General features: G+C 71.0%; 4 protein-coding genes across 5 annotated transcripts; 2 read left to right on the top strand and 2 right to left on the bottom strand.

Moving 5' to 3' along the window:
* Window positions 1-1,852: 1,852 nt before the first annotated feature.
* Window positions 1,853-6,727, bottom strand: TSFM (Ts translation elongation factor, mitochondrial). The gene is made up of 6 exons (XM_051771572.1): window positions 6,590-6,727; window positions 5,095-5,226; window positions 4,258-4,386; window positions 3,997-4,104; window positions 3,612-3,696; window positions 1,853-2,376 (listed from the first exon to the last, which is right to left on the bottom strand). The coding sequence occupies exons 1-6, from the start codon at window positions 6,629-6,631 to the stop codon at window positions 1,946-1,948; spliced, it is 927 nt and encodes a 308-aa protein (XP_051627532.1). The 5' UTR covers window positions 6,632-6,727; the 3' UTR covers window positions 1,853-1,945.
* A 513-nt stretch (window positions 6,728-7,240) lies between these two features.
* EEF1AKMT3 (EEF1A lysine methyltransferase 3) lies at window positions 7,241-9,935 on the bottom strand. The gene is made up of 4 exons (XM_051771609.1): window positions 9,672-9,935; window positions 8,858-8,969; window positions 7,733-8,213; window positions 7,241-7,244 (listed from the first exon to the last, which is right to left on the bottom strand). The coding sequence occupies exons 1-4, from the start codon at window positions 9,915-9,917 to the stop codon at window positions 7,241-7,243; spliced, it is 843 nt and encodes a 280-aa protein (XP_051627569.1). The 5' UTR covers window positions 9,918-9,935.
* Window positions 9,936-12,250: 2,315 nt separating this feature from the next.
* Window positions 12,251-15,225, top strand: METTL1 (methyltransferase 1, tRNA methylguanosine). Of its 2 annotated transcripts, none has more exons than XM_051771573.1 (6): window positions 12,251-12,630; window positions 12,904-13,034; window positions 13,477-13,661; window positions 14,105-14,218; window positions 14,556-14,657; window positions 15,013-15,225. In XM_051771573.1, the coding sequence occupies exons 1-6, from the start codon at window positions 12,527-12,529 to the stop codon at window positions 15,139-15,141; spliced, it is 765 nt and encodes a 254-aa protein (XP_051627533.1). In that variant the 5' UTR covers window positions 12,251-12,526; the 3' UTR covers window positions 15,142-15,225. The 2 variants fall into 2 exon arrangements, with proteins under 2 accessions (XP_051627533.1, XP_051627535.1); XM_051771575.1 differs by having other exon boundaries at window positions 12,493-12,737.
* A 482-nt stretch (window positions 15,226-15,707) lies between these two features.
* LOC127462726 (25-hydroxyvitamin D-1 alpha hydroxylase, mitochondrial) lies at window positions 15,708-23,752 on the top strand. Its single transcript, XM_051771608.1, has 9 exons — window positions 15,708-16,353; window positions 17,440-17,630; window positions 19,702-19,898; window positions 20,653-20,865; window positions 21,548-21,705; window positions 21,789-22,006; window positions 22,538-22,619; window positions 22,711-22,971; window positions 23,052-23,752. Exons 1-9 carry the CDS (start codon window positions 16,165-16,167, stop codon window positions 23,163-23,165), a joined length of 1,623 nt encoding a protein of 540 aa, XP_051627568.1. The 5' UTR covers window positions 15,708-16,164; the 3' UTR covers window positions 23,166-23,752.
* Window positions 23,753-23,933: the final 181 nt, after the last annotated feature.

Raw genomic sequence — 23,933 nt, 5'->3', positions numbered from 1 at the left:
TCACGAAAATAACGAAAATCCCGAAATACCCAAAATAACGAAAGGCTCCGGACGAGGCCGCCCCTCCCCCAACCCCCCTGGGCCCCGCCCCCGCCCCCTCCCCCCTCTCGGGGGGCCTTGAAACCGCCGCGGCCCCGTTTCCTCCGGTGGGCGCGCGCGGCCCCCCCGCCCCCACCCTCGCCCCTCCCCCACCCCGGCACGGGGACACCCCCCGCCCCTCCCCCACTGCCCCCCCACCCCCCCGGGCCGGACGGCGGCGGGAACGGCAGGTACGGGGGGGGAGGGGAGGGGAGGGGAGGGGGCGGCACCGCGAGGGGCCGGGGCTGAGACCCCGGGATGGGGGGGCGGGTGAGCCCCCGGGGGGGGGGGGGCAGGGCTGAGCCCCCCGGGATGGGGGGGGTCGGCTGAGCCCCCCGGGTGGTGGCCCCCCCCTCGCTGTCACCCCCGGGACACGCCCCCACCCCCCAGTCCCGGAGGGGGGTTTGGGCAGCCCCGAGGCCGCGGGGGGGGGGGGGGGACACCCCGCTCTGGGGCTGGGGGGTGTCCCCAAACCAACACCCCTCTGGGACCCCGGGAGCGGGCGGGGACAGGGACCCCCCGGGACCACCCGGGGGGGGGGGACGGGCGGGAGGGGGTGCTGGGGGCTCCGGAGTGGGGGGAAGGAGTGTGTTGGGGAGTCCGGGGGGGGAAGAGAGGGGTGTTCGGGGGTCCGCGGGGGTCCGGGGAGGGAGGAGGAGGAGGAGGTTGTTGGGGGGTCCGGAGGAGGGGGAAAGAGGGTTTTTGGGGGGTCCAGGGGGGAGGGAGGATGTGTTGGAGGGCTCAGGACGCGGGGGTTTGGGGCGAGAGGGGGGGTGCCGGGGGTTCCGGAGGGAGGGGGGTCGGGAGGAGTGTCTTGGGGGGGCTCCGAAGCGAGGGGGGGCCAGTCCGAGGGCCTCGGCCCGGTTCAAGTAATCCAGGATAGGCTGTTCCAGCCCGGCCTGTTCCCGGTTACTTGTCCCGGGAGGCGGCCGGTGACGTCAGGGAAGGGGGGGTACGGCGGGGGGGGGGGGGGTGCCATCTCTGGCCCCCCTCCCCTCATTCCTTGTCCCCAAGCTCCTGCCACCTGTGTGTCCCCCCCCGCTACCACCGCCCCTCGGCCCCAACGTCTGTCACCCCCCCAGATCACCTTTGTCCCCTGCCCTCCCCCACGTCCCCTCCCTCCATGTCCCTTGTGACCACCGACCCCCCCGTCCCACCAGGGACCCTCACCCCGGAGGCAGGGACGGGATGGGGAGACACCCCCCCAGACGCCACCCGGGACACCCTGTGATCTCCCCCCTCTCGCCCCTCCCCATCCGTGCCGTCTCCCCCCCTCCATGAGGGACCCGGGGCTGGGGGCACCCCACGGCAGCCCGGGAATGGGGGAGAGGGTCCCCACACCCCCCCAAACCCGACACCCACACTGGGGTCTCCCCTGTGCCCCCTCAGGGGTGTCACCCCCCCACAATGAGGGTGCCGAGGGGCGTCCCCATTTACACCCCCGGGTCACCACCAAACAGCCCGAGGGGTGAGAGAAAATACCCCAAAACAGCCTCCCTGTGCCCCCCCCGGTTTTGGGGTGTCCTGGGCACCCCCTCCCACCCCCAGCCATCCTCCCTCCTCCTTCCTTCCCACCCCCCGAGGGTTTGGGGTTTCCTGGGCACCCCCCCAGTCCATCACACCCCCCCCAGGGGTTTGGGCCCCTTTTTGTATCGATTTGACATTAAAAACCAGCAGGAAATGGGGGTCCTTGGGGGGGCCGGCAGGGGCATGGAGGGGTCGGGGAGCAGTCCTGGGGGAGGGGGGGTTGGAGATCCCACAAAATACTCTGGGCTCCTTCCTTCACACCTTTATTCAGCTTCATCCCCCCCAAATCTGGGCGGGGCCGCCCAAACTGGCTCCGGGGGAGGGGCCGAGCCACACCCCCTCATGCCGGCGACGCGGGGGGGTCCCGGGGGGGCTCCTCGGGGGGCTCCTCCCCGCACTGGAAGCGCAGGAAGTCCCAGACCTGGAGCCCCCCCCGGTCCCGCAGGTACCGGCCCAGGGGCACCCCCGGCTCCAGGAGGGCCCCCTGTGCCAGCAGCCGCGTCTCCCCGTCCCCCCCCAGCTCGTCCTCGGGGGTCCCCAGCGCGGTGGGCGCCAACCCCACCACGTGCTGGGCCACCCTGCGCCCCAACTCCCGCAGCTCCGCCGGGGGGGGCCCCGGGCCGGGCCCCCCGCAGGCCACCAGAGCCCCGTAGGTGCCCATGGCCACGGGGGGACCGGGGGGGACCCACCCGTGCGTGTAGGTGGCCACGAACCCCCCCGGGGCCCGGAGCCACCCGGCCCGGCACAGGGACAGGCGCTCGCCCAGGCGGCCTGTGGGGGACAGGGGGGGCACGGGGTGAGCCCCAAAACTGGGGGGGGGGCACGGGGTGAGCCCCAAAACTGGGGGGGGGGGGGCACGGGGTGAGCCCCAAAACTGGGGGGGGGGGGCACGGGGTGAGCCCCAAAACTGGGGGGGGGGCACGGGGGTGAGCCCCAAAACTGCGGGGGGGGGGCACGGGGTGAGCCCCAAAACTGGGGGGGGGGGGCACGGAGTGAACACCAAAACTGGGGGGAGGGCACGGGGTGAGCCCCAAAACTAGGGGGGGGGGCACGGGGTGAACCCCAAAATGGGGGGGGAGGGCAGGGGGTGAACACCTAAATAGGGATGGGGGGACACAGGGTGAACCTCAAAATGGGGGGGGACACGGGGTGAACACCAAAATGGGGGGGGGGGGGCACAGGGTGAACCCTATAATGGGGGGGGAGGGCACAGGGTGAGCCCCAAAATGGGGATGGGGGGGACACGGGGTGAACACCAAAATGGGGGGGGAGGGCATGGGGTGAGCCCCAAAATGGGGGGGACACGGGGTGAACACCAAAATGTGGGAGGGGCATGGGCTGAGCCCCAAAATTGAGGGAGAGGGGACACAGCCTGCACCCCAAAACTGGGGGCATATGGGGGGCACAGACTTTGCCCCCTGAAATGGGTGAGAAAGGAGGCAGAGCCTGCACCCCCAAACCAGGGTGTCACAGTCTGCACCCCCTGAAATGGGGGGTCCCAGCCTACACCCCCAAAACAGGGGAGTGGGGGCAAGCCTGAACTTCCAAAATGGGGGAGAGGGGAGTCAAAGTCTGTACCCCAAAACTGGGGGGGGTCATGGATCACTCTCCCCCACCCAGAGTCCTTCCAGGCCACATCCTGGGCCCCAGGAACTGTCCAGGGGCTCTGCCCCCCCCCCCCCCCAGTACCAGGACTGGGGGGACTGGGGAGCACTGGGACAGTGCCAGGTCTCTGAGGCACTGGGGGTGACAGTGGGGGGGGTCCCAGGGCAATACCAGATCCCTGGGATACTGGGGGCACTGGGAGGGTCACTGGGGGTGGGGGCTGAGGGTGGTTTGGGATGGGCTGAGGAATTGGGATGGGCATGGGACAGGCACTGGGCAGACTGGGGAGCACTGGGATGGGCACGGGATGGATACAGGAGGGGCACTGGGCAGACTGGGAGCACTGGGAGGGGCACAGGAGGGGCACTGGGCAGACTGGGAGCACTGGGTTCCCCACTCACCCATGGCCAGTGCCAGGTGGTCACTCAGCAGGTCCCCCTTGTCCCCCACCCGCAGCTGGGCCAGTTCATCCTCTCGCAGCAGGTGCTGGGGGGGGGAGTCATGGGGGCACCCCAAACCCTCCCCTGGCACCCCAAACCCTCCCCTGGCACCGCAGACCTCCCCTCAACACCCCCAGCATCCCAACATCACCCTGGCACCTCAAATCCACCCAGCTCCCCCACCCAACACGCCAAACCCCCTCAGCACCCCAAAACCCCCCAGCATCCCAGAACGCCCCCAACTCCCCCCAGCACCCCAACATCACCCTGGCACCCCAAAACTCCCCCCAACGCCCCCACCCAAGACCTCAAACTCCCCCGACACCTCAACCCCCCCAGCCCCCACCTTGGTGCCCGCAGCCCCCTGGCAGTGCCCCAGGACCCCCCTGGCCGCCATCTCCACCAGCTGCTGGAACTCAGGGGTCCGAGCCACGAAATCCGTCTCACAGTTCACCTGGGGGGGGGGGGAACACGATGACCCCGGCGACAGGGAGACCCCCCTGGGGGCTTGTCGGGGGGGAGACGCAGTGACCCCGGGGATGTGAGGACCCCTTAGGGGACATGGGCAGGGGGTTTGGGGGACCCCCCCCAGTCCTCCCTCACTCACCTCCACCATGGCAGCAGCGGAGCCCTCGCTCAGGACCCCCACAAGCCCCTCTCGGGCCCGGGGGGCTCCGGGGGCCACGGCCCGAGCCCAGCCCCGGCGGCGGGACTCGGCCTCCAGCCAGGCCTCGGCCTGGGGGGACAAATGGGGGGCACAGGGTCACCCCAGTGTAGGGTCACCCCAGTGTAGGGTCACCCCAGTGTCCCCGGGGGACCCAGCCCCCAGCCAGGCCTCGGCCTGGGGGGGACAAATGGGGGGCACGGGGTCACCCCAGTGTAGGGTCACCCCAGTGTAGGGTCACCCCAGTGTCCCCAGGGACCCAGCCCCCAGCCAGGCCTCAGCCTGGGGGGATGTGGGGGCTCACAGGGGGGACACAGGGTGATCCTGCTGTGGGGGCACAGACCCCAACCCTGCAGCTCCACCCCCCCAGGGACAGGGCTGCCCCAGTTCAGCTGCCCCAAGGACCCCTTGGGACCTCCAGAGTCCCCCCAGCTCCTCCCCTCTACTTCCCCACTACAAGGGGAGATCCCAAGGCTCCCCCCAAGTTCTCCCCCAGTTCTCCCCCCTCCCAACCCTTCCCCACTCTGGTTGCACCCCCCATCCCCCCCAGCTCCCCATCCCCCCTCCTGGCCTCCCCCCCCATCCCCTAGGTCCCGCATCCCCCCCAAGCCCCCCTTTCCCTTCCCTGTCCCTGCTCACCTGCCCCGGGCCCCCTCAGTTCCTGCCGCGCCCCCTCCCTCCCCCTCAGGTGCCCCCCCGGTGTCCCGACCACCCCCTCACGTGCCGCAGGTCCCCCCCACCTCCCACAGGTGCCCCCCCCGGCCTCCCCGTCGCCCCCACCTGCCGCAGGTCGCCCCCCGCCCGCTCCAGCGCCTCCCGGCAGCGCAGCACCGGCTGCCCCGTCCGCGCCCGCAGCTCCCGCAGCTCCCGCAGCGCGGGGGGGGCCGCGCTCAGCCACCGGCACGGGGGGGCCTGCGGGGGGGGGTCAGTGCGGCGGGACCCCTGGGCATGGGGGGCAGGGGATCCCGGGGTGGGGGTGACACGAGGGGTCCCCGTGGGACAGGGGAGGGTCCCGGGGATGGGGGTGCCCGGGGGTGCGGGATGGGCCACGGGGGGTGCCCGGGGAGGGGGGTCACGGGTCCCATGGGGAGGGGCCCGGGGGGTCCCGGAGGTCGGTGTGCCCAGGAGGGGGTCCCAGTGGGAGATGGGGGGTACCGGGGGGTCCCAGGGGTGGGTTCCCATGTGGGGGTCCCGGGGTGGGTTCCCATGGGGGGGGTCCCGGGGTGGGTTCTCAGGGGTGGGTTCCCATGGGGGGGTCCCGGGGTGGGTTCTCAGGGGTGGGTTCCGGGGGTGTGTTCCCATGGAGGGTTCCCGGGGGTGGGTTCCCATGGGGGTTCCCGGGGGTGGGTTCCCAGGGGTGTGTTCCCATGGAGGGTTCCCGGGGTGGGTTCCCATGTGGGGTTCCCGGGGTGGGTTCTCAGGGGTGGGTTCCCATGGGGGGGTCCCGGGGGTGGGTTCCCAGGGGTGGGTTCCCATGGTGGGTCCCGGGGTGGGTTCCCATGGGGGGTTCCCGGGGTGGGTTCTCAGGGGTGGGTTCCCATGGGGGGGTCCCGGGGGTGGGTTCCCAGGGGTGGGTTCCCATGGGGGGTTCCAAGGGGTGGGGGTCCCGGGGGTGGGTTCCCGGGGTGGGGTTCCCATGGGGGGTCCCGGGGTGGGTTCCCAGGGGTGGGTTCCCATGGGGGGTTCCCAGGGTGGGTTCCCATGGGGGGGTCCCGGGGTGGGTTCCCATGGGGGGGTCCCGGGGTGGGGTCCCGGGGGTGGGTTCTCAGGGGTGGGTTCCCATGGGGGTCCCTGGGGTGGGTTCCCGGGGTGGGTTCCCAGGGGTGGGTTCCCATGGGGGGTTCCCGGGGTGGGTTCCCGGGGTGGGTTCTCAGGGGTGGGTTCCCGGGGTGGGTTCCCATGGGGGTTCCCGGGGTGGGTTCCCGGGGTGGGTTCTCAGGGGTGGGTTCTCGGGGTGGGTTCCCATGGGGGGTTCCCGGGGTGGGTTCTCAGGGGTGGGGTTCTCGGGGTGGGTTCCCATGGGGGGTTCCCGGGGTGGGTTCCCAGGGGTGGGTTCCCATGGGGGGTCCCGGGGTGGGTTCCCATGGGGGTTCCCGGGGTGGGTTCCCAGGGGTGGGTTCCCATGGGGGGTCCCGGGGTGGGTTCCCGGGGGTGGGTTCCCATGGGGGGGTCCCGGGGTGGGTTCCCGGGGTGGGTTCCCATGGGGGGTTCCCGGGGTGGGTTCCCATGGGGGTTCCCAGGGGTGGGTTCCCAGGGGGGGTCCCGGGGGTCTCACCCGCGCCGCCCCCCCGAGCGCGCTCAGCACCGCGCGCTGCATCCCGGGCTGCCCGCGGCGCGCCCCGATGACGTCACGGCTCCGCCCGCCCCGTGATGTCACTGAAGCGCGACCGACCCCCCGCCGGGTCCCAGAAGCCCCCCGGCCCCGACCCCCCCCATAAACCCAATGAGGCTTTTCCAAAGCCCCCCGACCCTCACAGACCCTCCAGGCTCTTTAAAGCCCCCCCCGCCTTGCCCGGCCATGTCCCCAACCAGCAGAGAACCAGCCCCCACCACCTCGGACTGGCCGCCCCACCCCAAACCCCCTCCCGCCCCCCCCGATCACACACCGGGGCCGAGCTGAGGCCCCTTGGGATCATTTAATCCCCCTCCGGACCTCTTTCCCAGCCCCTCGTGAGCGGCCCCGGCAGAGAGTGCACCCCCTACCCCCATGACCCCCCCCCAAGGCCTTTCTAAACTCCCCTCGACCTTAGAGCCCCCCCGGGCCCCTCCACACCCTCAGAGACCCCCCCAAGGCCTTTACAGAGGCTACCCCCCGACCCTCAGAGAGCCCCCCACAGACCCCCCCGAGGCCTTTCCAAAGGCCCCCCGACCGTAACACACTCCCCCCAGGTCTAAGGCCCCCCCTCGACCCTCAGAGCCCCACCCCTTACCTTTAAAGACCCCCCCAGCCTTGTCCAGCTGCCCTCCCCCACCAGATTGCCCCCCCCCCCACTCCCCCCAGGTCACACACAGTAGGCCGAGCTGAGGCCCCTCGGGGCCATTTAACCCCCCTCCAGACCCCCCCGCCCCCCATGAGCCCCCATGACGTGGTGCACCCCCTCCCCACCCCCCATAAGTACCCCCCCCAAAGCCCCTCAGACCCTCACAGAACCATCCCCCACCTTTACAGAGCCCCCCTGGCCCCTCCACACCCCCAGAGACCCCCCAGGGCCTTTCCAGAGGCACCTCGACTCTCAGAGAGCCCCTCCTCCAAAACCCCTCCAGCCTCTCTAAAGCCCTCCGACCCTCACGGAGCCCTTTGACCTTTACAGAGCCCCCCCAGCCTTGTCCAGCTGCCTCCCCCCACCCAGCAGAGAAACCGACCCCCCGGCCCCCCCCCCCGACCCCCCCAAATCCCAAACTCCCCCAAATCCCACACAACGCGCTGATCTGAGGCCCCTCGAGGCCATTTAATCCCCCTCGGGACCCCCCCAGCCCCCCCGGGAGCTGCTCCCCCTCTCGGGGGGTCAGTCCGTAGATCTCGATGTCCTTCTCGGGGTCTCTCCGCAGCAGCTGCACCCGAAAAAACGGGGGCAACATCTGCCCGAAGAAACGGGGGGTCCCCGCGTCCCCCCCCCGCCGGCGGGCGCTGAGCAGGGCCCGGCCCGGGGGGGCCACGAGGGTGCCGGAGGGTGCCCAGGAGGGGGCCGAAGGCGCGGGGGTCGTACACGATGTCGGAGCCCAGCACCAGGTGGAATCTGGGGGGGAAGCGGCGCTGGTCCCGCCCCCAGCGCAGCGCCCGCACCCGCGGGGCCCCCCCCGCGACCCCCTCGGGGGACCCCCCCCCGGGAAGTTCTGCCGAACGTTCTCCCGGAGTTGCGGCAGCGCCGCCGGACGGTCCGTGAGCGTCACCTCCGCCCCTGCCCCGGGACAGGGGGGTCAGAGCGGGGCACCCCCACGCCCCCCTGGAACCCCCAGACCCCAATAAACCCCGGGGCAAAGTGGGGTGCGCCACACCGAGACCCCCCCCCAGGACCCCAATAAACCCCGGGTAAGAGTAGAGCCATCCCCAGTGGACCCCCCCAAACCCACCGGGAACCCCCGGACCTCAATAAACCATCCCCAAAAGACCCCTTTTAGCCCCGTGTCAGAATGGGGGTCACCCCCACTGCACCTCCCAAAACCCTTCCCGGAGCCCCCAGACCCCAATAAACCCCAGGGAAGGGGGGGAGGCACCACCCGTGGAGCCCCCAGACCCCAATAAACCTGCTGCTCACAACAGTACCAAATTCTGTACTGGGCAGGGGAACAGGGACCCCCCCAGCTCCACATGAGCCCCCCCCAAACCCATGGGTGCCCTCTCAGCCCATAAGTGCCCCTCAGCCCCACGGCTGCCCCCCCCAACTCCAAGGGTGTGCCCTTCCAGCCCCACAGATGCCTCCCCTCACCCCTCAGGTGCCCTCTCCACCCCCATAAGCTTCCGCCCCAACCCCATGAGTGCCCCCCGCCCTCCCCGGTGCCCCCACTGGCCCTCCCGGTGCCCTCCCGGTGCCCCCCCCCGCACCCAGCATGGCAGCGAAGATCCCCACGATGCCAGTGCCCGCCCCCAGCTCCAGAACCCGCCGCCCCCCCAAGTCCAGGCGCTGCTCCCCCAGGAACCGGCACAGGGACAGGGCCTGGGGGGGCACAGGGGGAGTGGGGTGGGGGGCAGCACCCCCCGGCCATAGGGATCCTTAGGGAATCCCCCACCCAGTGCCCCCGTCCTCCTCAGGGTCCGCCCCCACCCCCAGTGACCCCCCCCTTACCCCCGTTTTCTCGGGGTGCCCCATCGCCGCCTCACCCTCCTGGTACCCCCGGGATGCCGCGTGTGTCCCCCCCGGACTCCCCCGGACCCCTTCAGCCCCCAGTACCCCCCGGTATCACTCGCGGTACCCCTGCGATGTCCCCACCATCCCCCGGTCCCCTGGGATGTCACCGCCCCCCCCCGGTATCCCCGGGATGTCCCCACCCACCCCCCGGTCCCCCGGGATGTCACCGCCCGCTCCGGTACCCCCAGGATGTCCCCACCCACCCCCCGGTCCCCCGGGATGTCACCGCCCGCTCCGGTACCCCCGGGATGTCCCCACCCACCCCCCGGTCCCCCGGGATGTCACCGCCCGCTCCGGTACCCCCGGGATGTCACCGCCCGCTCCGGTACCCCCAGGATGTCCCCACCCACCCCCCGGTCCCCCGGGATGTCACCGCCCGCTCCGGTACCCCCGGGATGTCCCCACCCGCCCCCCGGTACTCCCGTTATCCCCACACCCACAACGCGCCCCGGGACTCCCCCAGCCCCCGCCGTGCCGCCCGCCCCTCAGCCCCCCCCGGTGCCCCCTCACCGCCTCCCAGACGTTCCCGGCCGTGCCGAGCCCCGGCCCGTGCAGCTCCGCGATGCGCAGGACGCGCCCGCACAGGCGGAACCGGCGCCGCGCCGGGAAGGACTCGGCAAAGAGCTCGGGGTCGCGGGGGAACACGGCCCGCAGCCCCTCTTCCCCTTCCCCTTCCCCTTCCTCTTCCTCCTCCTCCTCCTCCTCCTCCTCCTCCCCCCCTCCCCCGGGCCCCACGTGGCCCGTGGGCGCCGCCATCTTGGAAAGTGCGGGGCCGGGTCGCGCCTCCGCACGTGATTGGTTGGTCTGTGCTAAGCCACACCCCCCCGGGGGCGGTGTCTGGAGCTCCGCCCCCGTCCCCGCTTGGCCCCGCCCCCGCCGTGCCCGAGGGGGTCCGGGGTCCCCTCCCCCACCCTGGTGTCACCCGGTGTCCCCTCTCCCGTTGTCCCCCACTGTCACCTGCCCCTCGTCCCATCCCATGTCCCAGCGTCTCCTGCTGTGTCCCTGCTGTCCCCTGACCTGCTCCCTCCCCATCCCGGTGTTCCCTGCCCCATAACTCTGTCCCCTGCCCGGTCCCACTGTCCCCTTCCCCATACGGATGTCCCCCAGTGTCTCCCAGTGTCCCCTGCCCCATCCCTGGTGTCACAGTCTCCCCAATCCTGTCACCGTTGTCACCTCCCTCCCAGCCTTGTCCCCATGTCACCCCGACCGGAACCCCCGCTCCCTCTGGGGTTTTTTCCCGATGCCACCCTCTGTCCCCTCCTGCTCCTGTCACTGTCCCATCAACACCAGTGTCACCAGTGCCACCACGGCTCAGAGCCACCCCCAGTGTCTGCAGTGTCCCCAAGGCTCTGGTGTCCCTGCTCAGGGTGTCCCTGTCCCCGTCCCCGTGTCCCTGACCCCAATGCCCCTGTCCCCTTGTCCTTTTCCCCCTTGGTGTCCCTGATCCCTTGTGTCCCTGGCCCTGGTGGCCTTGGCCATGATGTCCCTGATCTGAGAGTCCCTGTCCTTGGTGTCCCTGGCTGTCCCTGGCCCCATATCCCTGTCCTTGGTGTCCCTGGCTGTCCCTGGCCCCATCCCCCCTGTCCCTGGTGTCCCTGGCTATCCCTGGCCCCATACCCCCTGTCCCTGGTGTCCCTGGCTATCCCTGGCCCCAATCCCTGTCCCTGGTGTCCCTGGCTGTCCCTGGCCCCATACCCCCTGTCCCTGGTGTCCTTGGCTGTCCCTGGCCCCAATCCCTGTCCCTGGTGTCCCTGGCTGTCCCTGGCCCCATACCCCTGTCCCTGGTGTCCCTGGTGTCCCTGGCCCCATACCCCTGTCCCTGGTGTCCCTGGCTCCTGCTTGTCCCTGGCCCTTGTGTCCCTTATGCACTTCTTGTCCCAGCTGTCCCTGTCCCACTGTCCCTCCTTCCTGTCCCCCTGTCCCTGCTGTCACCGGTGTCCCTGTCCCTCTGTCCCTGGCCAGGGAGGGGGTCGCGATGCCAGCCCCCCCCCGGGACCCTCTCAGTGCCACCTCTGCGGTGCCACAGCCCCGCTCCCGGTGCCACCCGAGTCGGGATCGCCGGGATAACCAGTAACTGGAGGGGGGGGGGCAGGGAGTGACCCGGGGGGATCCCTCGGGGTAATGAACAACCTTCCCCCCCCACGAGCCCCCCCGGAGTGTCCCTGGACTCCCCCGGGACCCCCCACGCGGCCGCGTCACCACCCGCGTCAGCGGGTTAATGGTGGCCCTGGGGGGTTAGGGAGGGGCGGGGGGGTCGGGGAGCCCAGAGGGGGGGAGTGGGGGAGGGTTTGGTCCCCGCGTCCCCCCCCTCCCCGCCCCCTCCGGTCTCTCCTCCCGCGGGGCCGTTCCTGGAAGTCCCCCCGGGCTGGGCAGGTCCGGTTCCCTCTCCAGACCGACCCCCCCAGCACCCTCCGGGGTTCCCAGAAATCGCCCCTGGTTTCGCCGCAGCCAAATTCCCCAAATGACCCCGAGCGGGAACAGCCCGGGGGAGGGATGGGACTGGGGGGATTGCGAGGACGGGGGGAGGGATGGGACTGGGAATGCTGGGGGGATTGGGAGGACGGGGAGGGGTGGGACTGGGAATGCTGGAGGGATTGCCGGGGGGGGGGGGAGGGGATGGGACTGGGAGGACTGGGGAGACTGGGGGGGGTCGGACTGGGGGAGACTGGAGAGACCGGAGGTGTTGGGGGAACTTGGGGTCACTGGGGGGACGGAGAGCGGTGGGGGAACTGGGAGCACTGGAGGGACGGGACTGGTGGGTGGGGACTGGTGAACTGGGGGCGTGGGGGGACTGGGGAGACGGGGGGCAGTTGGGGAGATTGGGGGATACTGGGGGCACTGGTGGGACTGGAGACACGGGGGAGACGGGAAGGACTGGGGGACACTGAAGGGACTGGGCAGACTGGGAGCACGGGGGGACACTGGGAAGCAGTGGGGCAACTGGAGGGCACTGGGAGCACTGGGGAGGACTGGGGAGGCACTGGGGACACGGGGGGGAGCGCTGGGGGAGCACTGGGGACACTGGGGGGTACTGGGAGCACTGGGAACACTGGGGAGCACTGGGAGGGCACTGGGAGCACTGGGGACACTGGGGGAGACTGGGGACAACTGGTGAGATTGGGGATACTGGGGGCACTGGTGGGACTGGAGACGGGGAAGACGGGAAAGACTGAGGGACACTGAAGGAACTGGGAATACTGGGAGCCCGGGGGGACACTGGGAAGCAGTGGGGCAACTGGTGGGCACTGGGAGGAGTGGGGCCGCCAGGGGGCGCTCTGGAACATAGATGGGCGTGGCTCGCGGGGTACGGTGACGTCAGTATCAGCGCCCATCCGTGACGTCACTCGCGCGCCGCCGGAGCCGCGATGGCGGCGCAGGGGGGGGAGGAGGAGGCGCCGGCGCCGCCCCAGAAGCGCTTTTACCGCCAGCGCGCGCACTCGAACCCGCTGGCAGATCACACCCTGCGCTAGTGAGTTGCGGGGACACCCCAAAACCCCCCGGGACTCCCCCGGGACCGCCCCCGGCAGCGCCCGGGACGGTACCGGGACCCCCATCACGGCCCCGTGCGTAACCATGGTAACCTGGACCCCCCGAACACCCGGCCTGGGCCCCCCCTCGTGCTCCATCCCCTCCGGGGCCCCCCCGGTAACACCCGGGCCGGGACCCCCGCACGGCCCCCCGGGGCCCCCTCCGCGGTAACGGCCCCCCCGGGCCCCCCCTGACCGCCGGTGCCCCCCCGCAGCCCCCCCCGGCCGCAGGACATGGACTGGGCCTCGCTGTTCCCGGCGTTTTTCCCGCCCAACGCCCCCCCCGGGACCCCCCCGGCCCGCGTGGAGTTCGCGGACGTGGGGTGCGGGTACGGGGGGCTGCTCGGTGAGAACGGGGGGGCTCTGTGGGTACGGGGGGGCTGCTCGGTGAGAACGGGGGGCTCTGTGGGTACGGGGGGGCTGCTCGGTGAGCGGAGGGGGCCTGGGGAGGAGGAGATGAGGGTACCGGGGGGGGCGGGGGGTCCCTGGGGAGTGCAGGTAGGGGGAGGTCTTGGGGGAGGGGGGATGGTTGGGGCGAGTGGGGAACGGGGGGGCCAGGGATTGCAGGGGAGATCCCTTGGGGTCTGCCCCCCCATCCCAGCCCCCTCCAAGCTGGGGGTGGAGCTGAGGCAGAAAGTGGCACTGGGGGGGTGTTGAGGTGTCCCCGACCCTGTGGCCCCCCCGGGCTGTTTGGGGGTGCTGGGGGGGTCCTGACCCAGGGCCCCCCTTGGGTTTACGGGGTGCCAGGGGGTGTTTTGAGGGTGTCCCTGACCCCGTGTCCCCCGCAGTGGCCCTGGCAGAGCTGTTCCCCCAGACCCTGGCCCTGGGGCTGGAGCTCCGAGGGAAGGTGGCCGCCTTCACGCGGGCGCGGCTCCGGGCGCTCCGGGCGGCCCGGCCCGGCCACTTCGGCAACGTGGCCTGTGTGAGGGGCAACGCCATGAAACACCTGCCCCACTTCTTCCACAGGGCACAGGTGGGACCCCCGGGACCCCCCCAACACCCCCTGAAACATCTGTGTCCCCGGGAACCCCCCCTGAAACCCCTCTGGGACCCCAGCCCCCGGGGAACCCCTGGAACACCTGCCCCACTTCTTCCACAGGGTCCAGGTAGGATCCCTGAGACCCCTCAAAACCCCCCCACCCCTGGGACACCCCAGCACCCCTGGGTCTCCCCACCCAACAGCCCCAGCCCCACCCAGGACCCTTAGGACTCTTTCCAACCTTGATACTCCCAGGACCCCCTTTCCAGGACAGGATCCCCCCAGACCCTCTGCACGTCCCAGGAACGCCCCCAGTCCCCCCGTCCCCCCCTCCCCGGGTACCTCGTCCTGCCCCCACTCAAGGGGTCTGTGTGGGGTCTGGGGGGTCAGTGCCAGTGGGGTGCTGCCCCTCTGACGCCCCCACCCCCGCCCCCCAGCTCTCCAAGCTGTTTTTCCTGTTCCCCGACCCCCATTTCAAGCGCACGAAGCACAAGTGGAGGATCATCAGCCCCGCGATGCTGGCGGAGTACGGCTTCGTGCTGCGGCCTGGGGTGAGACCCCTGACCCCGCTGACCCCCCCACAACCACCCTGACCCCCCCAGGGCTCCCCAACCCGCCTCTGTGTCCCCTCACGTGCTGTGCCCTGGGGTGAGCCCCCACGCTCCTACCGCCCTTCCCTGAGCCCCCAGAGCCACCCTGACCCCCCGGGGGTACCAGCCCCCCCCAGGATCACCTGGCATTGCTGGGGTCCGGCCCTGCTGGGATTGGGGAGTTTTGGGGTGTCCCTGATTTTGGGGCCCCCAGGGCCTGGTGTACACGGAGGGGGGGGTTGGGGTGTCCCTGATTTGGGGGTGTCCCTGATATGGGTGTCTCTGATTTGGGGTCCAGGGCCTGGTGTACACGGTGACAGATGTCCCTGAGCTGCACCAGTGGATGCTGCAGCATTTCGGGGAGCACCCCCTGTTTGAGCCCCTGCCCCCTGCCCAGCTGGTGAGGGACACTGGGGGGCACTGGGGGAGGATTGGGGAACACAGGGGGGCACTGGGGATTGACTGGGGAGCACTGGGTGTTATGGGGGAGCACTGGGGGGCAATTGGGGGCGCAGGAGTGTGGGGGGGAACATTGTGGGAGGCGCTGGGGGGCACTGGGGAACTGACTGGGTGTCATGGGGGGCTTCTAGGGGACAAGGGGAAGTCACAGAGGGGTCAGTGGGGGGCGGTACTTGGAGGGATCCCCAATGCCCCTGGGGGGTTCCCAGGTTGTCCCTGGTGTCCTGGGGGGCTCCCTGGTGTCCCCAGGGGGGTCCCTGCTGTCCCCGGGGTCCCAGCCCCCCTGTGCCCCCCAGGCCACGGACCCGCTGGTGCCGCTGCTGCCGGCGGTGACGGAGGAGGGGCAACGAGCCCAGCGGGCCGGGCGGCCCCCCCGCACCGCCGTGTTCCGCCGCCGCCCCGACCCCCCCCCGGGGGGGCCCTGAGGGGCCGGGGGGGGGGCCGGACCCCCGCGAGCCCCCGGGGACCCTCCCCCGCACCCCCATTTTTTAATAAAGCCGCAAAGCGTCTCCAAACCTCGTGTTTCCAACCCCCCCACCCCAAAATCCCTCCAGGGGGAATATGTCACTCCCCCTCCCCCGCCCCACGGGGGCTGCCGGGAATTGCACCTTCCCCAGAAATGGGGAGGGCGGGGCCGGTTCCTGCCTCAGTTTCCCCATCGCAGGAAACCCCCGGGGGGGTTGGGGGGACCCCAGTGACCCCCCCTTCCCCACGCGGGGGGGTTTCCAGAGGCCCCGCCCGGTGGCGCAAGGCGGAAATTCCCGGGAATGCGGGACGGGGTGGGGGGGAACCGCCGTGCGTGTGTCCCGGGGGGTCAGACCAGCCCCTCCCCGGGACTGGGGTGCACTGCTGGGACTGGGACTGGGCGGGGCCACTGCGTGTCCCCTCCTCCCCCCGTGGGAAGGCACCCCCCCAACCCAAAATGCCGCACATCCAGTTGGGGGGGGGCTGGGACCAGTTTGTGACTGGGAGGGCGGGTTGGGGGGGGGATTTGGTGCTTTTTTGGGGGTCCGGCCCCGTTCGCGCCCCCGGTTCTGCCCACTCCGGGAGGGGGGCGGAGCTTTCCGCCGAGGCCCCGCCTCCTCCTGGCGCTGATTGGCCCGAGGGGACCCCACATACCAATCAACCCTCGGAGATGGGCGGGGCTTAGCGCCCATGGGGCGTGTCAATTAGGAAACGGGCGGGGTTTGTTGTTTTGGGGGCGTGGTCCTGGCAGAGGGGGCGTGGCCCCGACGGCTCCTCGTGGGCGCTATAAAGGCCCGGCCCCGGGGCCGCGGCTCAGTCGAGGATCGGCCCCGAGACACCCCCGGAGATCCCCCCCGCGACCCTCCCCTGCTGTCCCCCGCTCCCTCCGGTGCCACCAGCGCTACCCGTGTCCCCCCCGTCGCCCCCGCGTCACCCGGTACCACCAGTGCCACCCGTATTCCACCCGAGCCCCCCAACCCGCCATGCCCCCCACCCCGCGTCCCCCACTCCGGGCTGTCCTGTCCCACTCCCTGCCCGAGCCGGGGGTCCCGCGGCGTCCCCCGGCCCCCCCACGCCCCCGAGGCCTGGCGGAGATGCCGGGGCCGAGCTCCTCCTCCTTCATCTTCGAGCTGCTGTGCCGGGGGGGGGTGCGGAGGCTGCACGAGATGCAGGTAATGGGGCCGGGGAGGGGGGACAGGCAGCCCCTCCGGGCCAGGGGTGCGGGGCTCTCTGCCCTGGGGCTTGGAGGGGGTGAAGGGACAGCGAGACCCCCATCTGGGGCTTGGAGGGGACAGGGCGCTCCCCATGGGGGGCTGCCCGGGGGGTCGGGTGTTCCCCATGGGGGGCTGCCCGGGGGATCGGGTGTTCCCCATGGGAGTCTGAGAGCTGTGGACGGGGTTTGGAGGCTGCCCAGGGGGCGAGGGGGCTGTGAGCGGGGGGGCTGTGGGCTGGGTGGGTTGGGGGCTGCCCGGGGGTCTGATCCCACCACCTAGGGCTTGGAGGGGACAAAGGGGCCCCAATCCCACTGGAAGGGACGGGGAGACCCTGCTGCCACCACTTGGGGCTTGGAGGTGGGGGGGACACCCTCTTCGTGCTGCTCTGGAGCCGGCAGGGCCCGGCGGGGTCCTGGTCCTGCTGTCCTGGGGGAGGGTACGGAGGGGCTGGGGGGGCTCTGGGTCACCGACCTGGAGCTTGGAGGAGACACGGGATACCCCAGACCCACCCCCTCGAGTCCTGGGGGGAACGGGAGGCACCGCGGTCCCTCCACACTCCAGGGTGTGGGGAGACCCTGATTTCAATCCCTGGGGCTTGGGAGGGCGGCAAAGGGGACCCCCCCCACTGCCCCGGGGCTGGGGGAGGGTCGGGGGACCCCAAACTGATCCGCAGGGTGTGGGGGGGGTTGGGATCGGGGCTGCGCAGGGACACCAGCTCCCGGTGTCCCCTCAGTGCCGGGGGTGGGGCAGCGGCACCGGGGACGGGGTACCGGGGGTGCCCCCCCGTGCCCCCGGGGGGCACAGCGGGGCGGGGACCGCGGGGAGACCGAGACCCCCCCGGCCCGCGCTGCAGCCGATCCTGTCCGACCCCTCCCTGCCCAAGGACCCCCGGTGTGACCTCCCGGTGCGCCCCCGGTGCCCCCCAGCCCGAGGCCGGGTCTGTGCGACCGCCGGTGCCCCCGAGCCCCTCCTGCCCCCGAACCGGGTGCCGGGGGAGCCGTGGGAGCCCCGCTGGGGCCGGTGTGACCCCCCCGTGCCCCCCAGGTGCACGGCCGGGCGCGGTTCGGGCCGCTGTGGAAGGCCCGGTTCGGGCCGGTGCTCACGGTTCACGTGGCCGAGCCCGCGCTCGTGGCTCAGGTGCTGCGCCAGGAGGGGCCCGACCCCGCCCGCGCCCTCCGCTGCCCCTGGAAGGACCACCGGGCCCTCCGGGGGGTCCCGGGGGGGCTCCTCACACTGTGAGTCTATTGGGGGGGTCACCAAGGGGAGGGGGCCGGGGGGGGCTGATGGGGGGACTCTGGGGGGAACCTCCCATGGGGGTTGGTCGTGGGGGGCTGTGGGCAGGATTTGGGGGCTGCCGGGGGGGTTGGGGGCTGTGAATGGGGGGGCTGTGGGCGGGGCGGGGTTGAGAGTGGAGGGCTGGGGGGGCGCTGGGGACTGCCTGGGGGATCTGGGTGTTCCCCATGGGGGGGATGTTTGTGAGGTCTGGGGGCTGTGGATGGGCTTTGGGGGCTGCCCGGGGGGGCTGTGGGCTGTAAATGGGCTGGGGGGGTCTGGGGTCTGCCCATTGGGGGTCTTCAGGCTGGGGTTGGGTTTTGGGGGCTGGACAGGGAGGCCGGGGGTCACTGTTGGGAGGTGACCCCACCCCATGCACAGGGGCTTGGGGGCTGCATGTGGGATCTGGAGGGTCACACGGGGGGGTCTCACAGAGGGGGGGGTCACGCAGGACTCCTGGGGCTCTCTGGGGTTGGGGGGGGTCTCTACCCCGTGGGGCTCCATCCCCCCCCACCCCGGCCCGTTCCGGGAAGGGCTCATGGGGTGCGGGGGGGGCCCGAGGTGACTCAGGAGTGATTCAACCCCCCCGCCCCCCCACATCCCCCCCGCCCTCCCCCCCCACCCCACCCCCACGGATGTGAGTAACTGCCCGGGGGGGGCCCGGCCCCGGCAGGGGCGGGGGGAGGGACCCCAAACCCCTGCGCAGCCACCACACCCCGCCCCTCTGTCACCCCCCAACCACCCCCGGGGGCGCAGGGACCTCTCACGGGTGACACTTGGTGGGACCCTGGGGCTGCCTCGGAGGGGGCCGCATCCCCCTGGTCCCCCCTGTGTCCCCCCTGTGTCCCACCTGTGTCCCCCCTGTCTCTGTCCCTCACCCATGTCACTCGTGTCCCCCTCCCCCACCTGTATCACTGTCCCACTCCCTCATTTCCCCCATGTCCTTGTTCCCCATCCCCCCCAAGCCCCCCATGTCCTTGTCCCTGTCCCCACTCCCCCATTCCTCAGTGTCCCCTGTATCCTCCTTGCCCTGTCACCTGTGTCCCCGTCCCCCACCTCTGTCCCCCCCTGTCCCCCATGTCCTCCATGGTCGTATCCCATGTCCCCCCATTCCCGTGTATCCCCCATGTCCCCTCCACGCTGTGTCACCTCTGTTCCCATCTCCCACCCATGTCCTCTGTCCCCCACCCTTGTCTATGTCCTCTGTCTGTCATCCGTGTCCCCCATGTCCCCACATGTCCCACGCTGTGCCCCTTATCCCCTATGGTCCCCCATGCCCCCTGTTCCCAACCCGTGTCTATGTCCCGTGTCCCCCATGGCCCCCATGTCCCATGTCGTGCCCCTTGTCCCCCATGGCCCTCCTGTCCCCCCTGTGCCCCCCATGACCTGTGACCCTGTCCTGTTGTGCCCCCTGTGCCTCATGTCCTTGTCCTCAAGGGCCCCGTGTCCCTGTCCCCCTGTGACCCCGTGCCCATGTCCCACCATGCCCCCTGTGTCCCTGTCCCCCCTGTGACCCTGTGTCCTGCTGTGCCCCCCGTGTCCCCGTCCCCCCTGTTACCCCGTGCCCATGTCCTACCATACCCCCTGTGTCCCTGTCCCCTCTGTGACCCCGTGTCCTGCTGTGCCCCCCGTGTCCCTGTCCCCCCTGTGACCCCTCATCCTGCTGTGCCCCCCGTGTCCCTGCCCCCCCTGTGACCCCGTGTCCTGCTGTGCCCCCCGTGTCCCTGCCCCCCCTGTGACCCCGTGTCCTGCTGTGCCCCCCGTGTCCCCGTCCCCCCTGTGACCCCGTGTCCTGCTGTGCCCCCCGTGTCCCTGTCCCCCCTGTGACCCCGTGTCCTGCTGTGCCCCCCGTGTCCCCGTCCCCCCTGTGACCCCGTGTCCTGCTGTGCCCCCCGTGTCCCCGTCCCCCCTGTGACCCCGTGTCCTGCTGTGCCCCCCGTGTCCCCGTCCCCCCTGTGACCCCGTGTCCTGCTGTGCCCCCCGTGTCCCCGTCCCCTTGTCCCCGGTGCCGGCTCTGAGTGTGTCCCCCCACAGGGAGGGGGAGGCCTGGTGGGGGTCGCGGCGGGTCCTGGCCCGGGGGCTGCTGCTGCCGGGGGCGGCCGAGGCCTTCGCTGGCCCGGTGGCAGCGGCGGTGGCCGAGCTGGTGACGCGGCTGCGGCGGCTGCGGCGACGCCACCCTGGGGGGGTCGTGTCCGACATCGGCACCGAGTTCAACCGCTTCGGCCTCGAGGGTGAGGGGCGACCCTAAAGGGCAGGGACGCTCCCTCAGGGCTGTCCCATGTCCCCCATGTCCCATCCGTGTGCCCTGGGTCCCACCTGTGTCCCCTGTGTCCCCCGTCTCTGTCCTCCACCCGTGTCACTGTGTCCCCATCCCCCCCCGTATCACTGTCCTCCCTGTTCTTGTCCCTCCCCGTGTCCTGGCATCCCCCATGTCCTTGTCCCTGCTTCTGTCCCCTCTCCCCCCTTCCTGAGTGTCCCCTCCGTGTCCTGTCCCCTGTGTCCCTGTACCCCACCCGGGTCTCTGTCCCTCTGTCCCCCACCTGTGTCCCTGTGTCTCCCCAAAGGGTCCCTCATGTCCCTCTCTAAGGCCTGGACCCCCCCGAGGCTGGAACCTCCCCCTACAGGGATCCTCCCTGTCCCCCCAAGGGACTCACCAAGTCCCCAGGTCTCCCGTGTCCCCCCGTGTCCCCAGGGACTCTTAGGTTCCCCATCCCACTGTCCCTGGGGTCTTCCATGGTCCCCAGGGTGCCCCAAGTCCCAGTGTCCCCCCCATTCCCATCATGTCCGTGTGCCCAGTGTCCCCCTGTCCCCAGTGTCTCCCCATATTCCCATTGTCCCCATGTGCCCCCTGTCCCCAGGGTCCCCCATATTCCCAGGGTCCCCCCATGTTCCCAGGGTCTCCCATGGTCCCCAGGGTGCCCCATATCACCCGTGTGCCCCTGCCCCCAGTGTCCCCATGTCCCCAATGTCCCCGTGTCCCCCCAGCCATCTCCTGGGTGCTGTTCTCCTCCCGCCTGGGCTGCCTGGAGGACAACGGGGACCCCGAGGCCACCGAGGCCACTGAGGGTGTGATCCGGTGTGTGGGGGCGGTGCTGGCACTGACCCTGGTGACGATGGCACTGCCCAGGCCCCTCCTGCGCCTCGTCCCCGCGCCCTGGGACGCCTTCTGCCGAGCATGGGACCAGCTCTTCGCCTTCAGTGAGGGGACAGGGGACACTGCAGGGACACGGGGACATCCTCTGGGGACACGGGGACACCCACTGTGGACATGGGAACATCCCCTGGGGACATGGGGACATCCCTTGGGGACACGGGGACATTCACTGGGGACACGGGGACACCCACTGGGGACATGGGAACATCCCCTGGGGACACGGGGACATTCACTGGGGACATGGGGATATCCCCTGGGGACACGGGGACATTCACTGGGGACACGGGGACACCCACTGGGGACATGGGAATATCCCCTGGGGACATGGGGACATCCCTTGGGGACACGGGGACATCCCTTGGGGACATGGGAACATCCCCTGGGGACACGGGGACATCCCCTGGGGACATGGGGACACCCACTGGGGACATGGGAACATCCCCTGGGGACACGGGGACACCCACTGGGGACATGGGGACACCCACTGGGGACATGGGAACACCCACTGGGGACATGGGAACATCCCTTGGGGACACAGAGACATCCTGTGGGGACCCATGACCATGGTGACAGTGCCACGGTGTCGTCCCCCCCAGCCAAGGGATACGTGGACAGGAGGTGGTGGTGACACTGAGGGGGTGTTGTTGTCCCATGGCCACAGTGACACTGAGGGGGTGTTGTTGTCCCGTGGCCATGGTGACGCTCACAGGGTGTTGTTGTCCCCAGCCAAGGCACACGTGGACCGTCGCGTGGCCGCGGTGGCAGCGCGGGGGCCGCTGGCCCCGGGGGACACCTGTGTCACCGACCTGCTGGCCCGGGAGCGGCTCCCCATGAGCAGCATCTACGGGAACGTCACCGAGCTGCTGCTGGCGGGGGTGGACACGGTGAGGGGGGGACACCGGGGCGTCCCCGTGGTCCCCGTGGGGCTGCCGATGTCCCCGTGTCACCCGCGTGCCCGTGTCCCCAGGTGGCCAGCACGCTGGCCTGGAGCCTGTACGAGCTGGCCCGGCACCCGGGGGCACAGGCGGCCCTGCACCGAGAGCTGGTGGCCGCCACTGCCACCGACGGTGGCACCGACGGTGTCACCAACGCTGTCACCGGCAGTGACGGGGCCGGCGCCGGTGCCACCGCGGCCGCGCTGCGACGGCTGCCACTGCTGAGGGCGGTGGTGAAGGAGACACTCAGGTGACAGGGACAGGGGACGGGGGGGGGGGGGGACACGGGGATGGGGTGGGGACAGGGACACAGGGATGGGGACATGGGGATGAGGATGGGGGTTAAAATGGGGACACGGGGATGGGGTGGGGACAGGGACACAGGGACGGGGACATGGGGATGAGGATGGGGGTTAAAATGGGGACACAGGGATGGGGGTGGGACAGGGACACAGGGACGGGGACATGGGGGTGGGGGTTAAAATGGGGGCAGGGACACAGGGACGGGGACACAGGGATGGGGACATGGGGGTGGGGGTTAAAATGGGGACACGGGGATGGGGGTGGGGACAGGGACACAAGGACGGGGACATGGGGGTGGGGGTTGAAATGGGGATAAGGAGGGGGATGGGAACGATGCTGAGGATGGGGGGGATCAGGATGAGGGGGAGGATGAGGATGGAGTCGAGGGTGGGGATGGGGACAAGGAAGGGATGATGATGGGGACAGGAGAGTCAGGACTGAGGCCGAGGCCAGGGAGGTGACACCCCCGTGCCCCCAGGCTGTACCCCGTCATCCCGGCCAACGCCCGCGTGGTCCCCGACCGCGACATCCGCGTGGGCGAGTACCTGGTGCCGCGCCAGGTGAGCCCGGGGGACACCCCCATACACCCCCACCCCCCGGGGGTCCCCGGGAGGTCCCCAGCGTGTCCCCCTGACCCCAGTGTCCCCCCAGACCCTCATCACCCTCTGCCACTACGCCACGTCCCGCGACAGCCGCTTCTTCCCGGCGCCCGACACCTTCCGCCCGGAGCGCTGGCTGCGCCACCGGGACCCCGGGGACGGCTTTGGGGACACCCCGGGGGACCCCAGTGACACCCCCGGTGCCGCCCCCGGCCCCGGGCACCCCTTTGCCTCGCTGCCCTTCGGCCTCGGCCCCCGGAGCTGCGTCGGGCGCCGCTTGGCCGAGCTGCAGCTGCACATGGCGCTGGCACAGGTGGGTGTCCCCCGCTGTCCCCGTGTCCCCTGGGGTGCCCGTGTCCCCTCCCGTGTCCCTCACCTGTCCCTACCCCCCAGATCCTGCTGCAGTTTGAGGTGCGTCCAGAGCCCGGGGGGGGCCGTGTGACCCCCATGACCCGAACCCTGCTGGCCCCCGGCACCCCCATCGGGCTGCGCTTCCTTGAGCGGTGACACGGGGACACCGAGGACACTGGGAACAGCAGGGACAGCAGGGACATCGGGGACATCAGGGACACCAAGGACATCGGGAACAGCAGGGACACCGAGGACACCGGGAACACCGGGGATGTTGTGGACACTGAGGACCCCAGGGCCATCAGGGACTCTGTGACACTGAGGACACCGGGGACACTGAGGATGTTGGGGACAGTGGGGAGGCCTCGACCCCGGTGGTGACCTCACCAGCCCCCAGTGGTGGCCTCAACCTCGGCGGCGACCCCTCCCCCCGTGGCGTCCCCAATACCATCGTGTCCCCATCCCAGGGGGTCCCTGACCCTCGTGGGGACTCCAGACCTGGTGGTGACCCCGGCCCTGCAGTGGCCTTGACCCCCAGGGACAGTGACTGTGGCACAGCCCCGATCCTGGGGGGTGGTCTTGACCCCAGTGGTGGCCCCCCCAGCCCCACGGTGGCCTCAATGACCCCGATGGTGGCCTTGACCACATCTGTGTCCCTGCCCCTGTGGTGGCCCCAGTGACCCTGATGGTGGCCCCCCAACCCCGTGGTGGCCCCAGCACTGCTGGTGACCCTCCCCTCCCCCCTTTGTCCCCCCCCTCCCCCGGTGATTCCGGGTTTATTTATTGGCCAATAAAGTGATTTTGGTACCTCTGGAGCTCCTGCCCCTCCCCCCTGTGACTCAACCCCCCCGTGACCCCCCCGGGGTGGGGGGGACCCGCCCCAACCTGCCCAGGTTTGCCCAAGGGGGGCGTGGCCTCACGGGT

The sequence above is a fragment of the Manacus candei genome, unplaced genomic scaffold, assembly GCF_025592945.1.
Source record: "Manacus candei isolate 608988 ecotype Guabito, Panama unplaced genomic scaffold, ASM2559294v1 h1tg000137l, whole genome shotgun sequence".
Taxonomy (NCBI): domain Eukaryota; kingdom Metazoa; phylum Chordata; class Aves; order Passeriformes; family Pipridae; genus Manacus; species Manacus candei.
This window is presented reverse-complemented; position numbering and strand designations above follow the sequence as displayed.

What these genes read in the sequence shown, in the direction of transcription:
- TSFM (XM_051771572.1), bottom strand. Translation starts at nt 6,631, where the DNA reads ATGCAGCGCGCGGTGCTGAGCGCGCTCGGGGGGGCGGCGCGG. An exon ending in CGCTCGGGGGGGCGGCGCGG is followed by an intron (nt 5,227 to 6,589) that starts GTGAGACCCCCG and finishes CCCCCCCCGCAG; the next exon opens with GCCCCCCCGTGCCGGTGGCT. An exon ending in CCGCTGCTGCCATGGTGGAG is followed by an intron (nt 4,105 to 4,257) that starts GTGAGTGAGGGA and finishes CCCCCCCCCCAG; the next exon opens with GTGAACTGTGAGACGGATTT.
- EEF1AKMT3 (XM_051771609.1), bottom strand. Translation starts at nt 9,917, where the DNA reads ATGGCGGCGCCCACGGGCCACGTGGGGCCCGGGGGAGGGGGGGAGGAG. An exon ending in CCGGGAACGTCTGGGAGGCG is followed by an intron (nt 8,970 to 9,671) that starts GTGAGGGGGCAC and finishes GTGCCCCCCCAG; the next exon opens with GCCCTGTCCCTGTGCCGGTT. An exon ending in GATCTTCGCTGCCATGCTGG is followed by an intron (nt 8,214 to 8,857) that starts GTGCGGGGGGGG and finishes GTCCCGGGGCAG; the next exon opens with GGGCGGAGGTGACGCTCACG.
- METTL1 (XM_051771573.1), top strand. Translation starts at nt 12,527, where the DNA reads ATGGCGGCGCAGGGGGGGGAGGAGGAGGCGCCGGCGCCGCCCCAGAAG. An exon ending in CGGGTACGGGGGGCTGCTCG is followed by an intron (nt 13,035 to 13,476) that starts GTGAGAACGGGG and finishes TGTCCCCCGCAG; the next exon opens with TGGCCCTGGCAGAGCTGTTC. An exon ending in CCCTGCCCCCTGCCCAGCTG is followed by an intron (nt 14,658 to 15,012) that starts GTGAGGGACACT and finishes TGTGCCCCCCAG; the next exon opens with GCCACGGACCCGCTGGTGCC.
- LOC127462726 (XM_051771608.1), top strand. Translation starts at nt 16,165, where the DNA reads ATGCCCCCCACCCCGCGTCCCCCACTCCGGGCTGTCCTGTCCCACTCC. An exon ending in AGTACCTGGTGCCGCGCCAG is followed by an intron (nt 22,620 to 22,710) that starts GTGAGCCCGGGG and finishes GTGTCCCCCCAG; the next exon opens with ACCCTCATCACCCTCTGCCA. An exon ending in TGCACATGGCGCTGGCACAG is followed by an intron (nt 22,972 to 23,051) that starts GTGGGTGTCCCC and finishes CCTACCCCCCAG; the next exon opens with ATCCTGCTGCAGTTTGAGGT.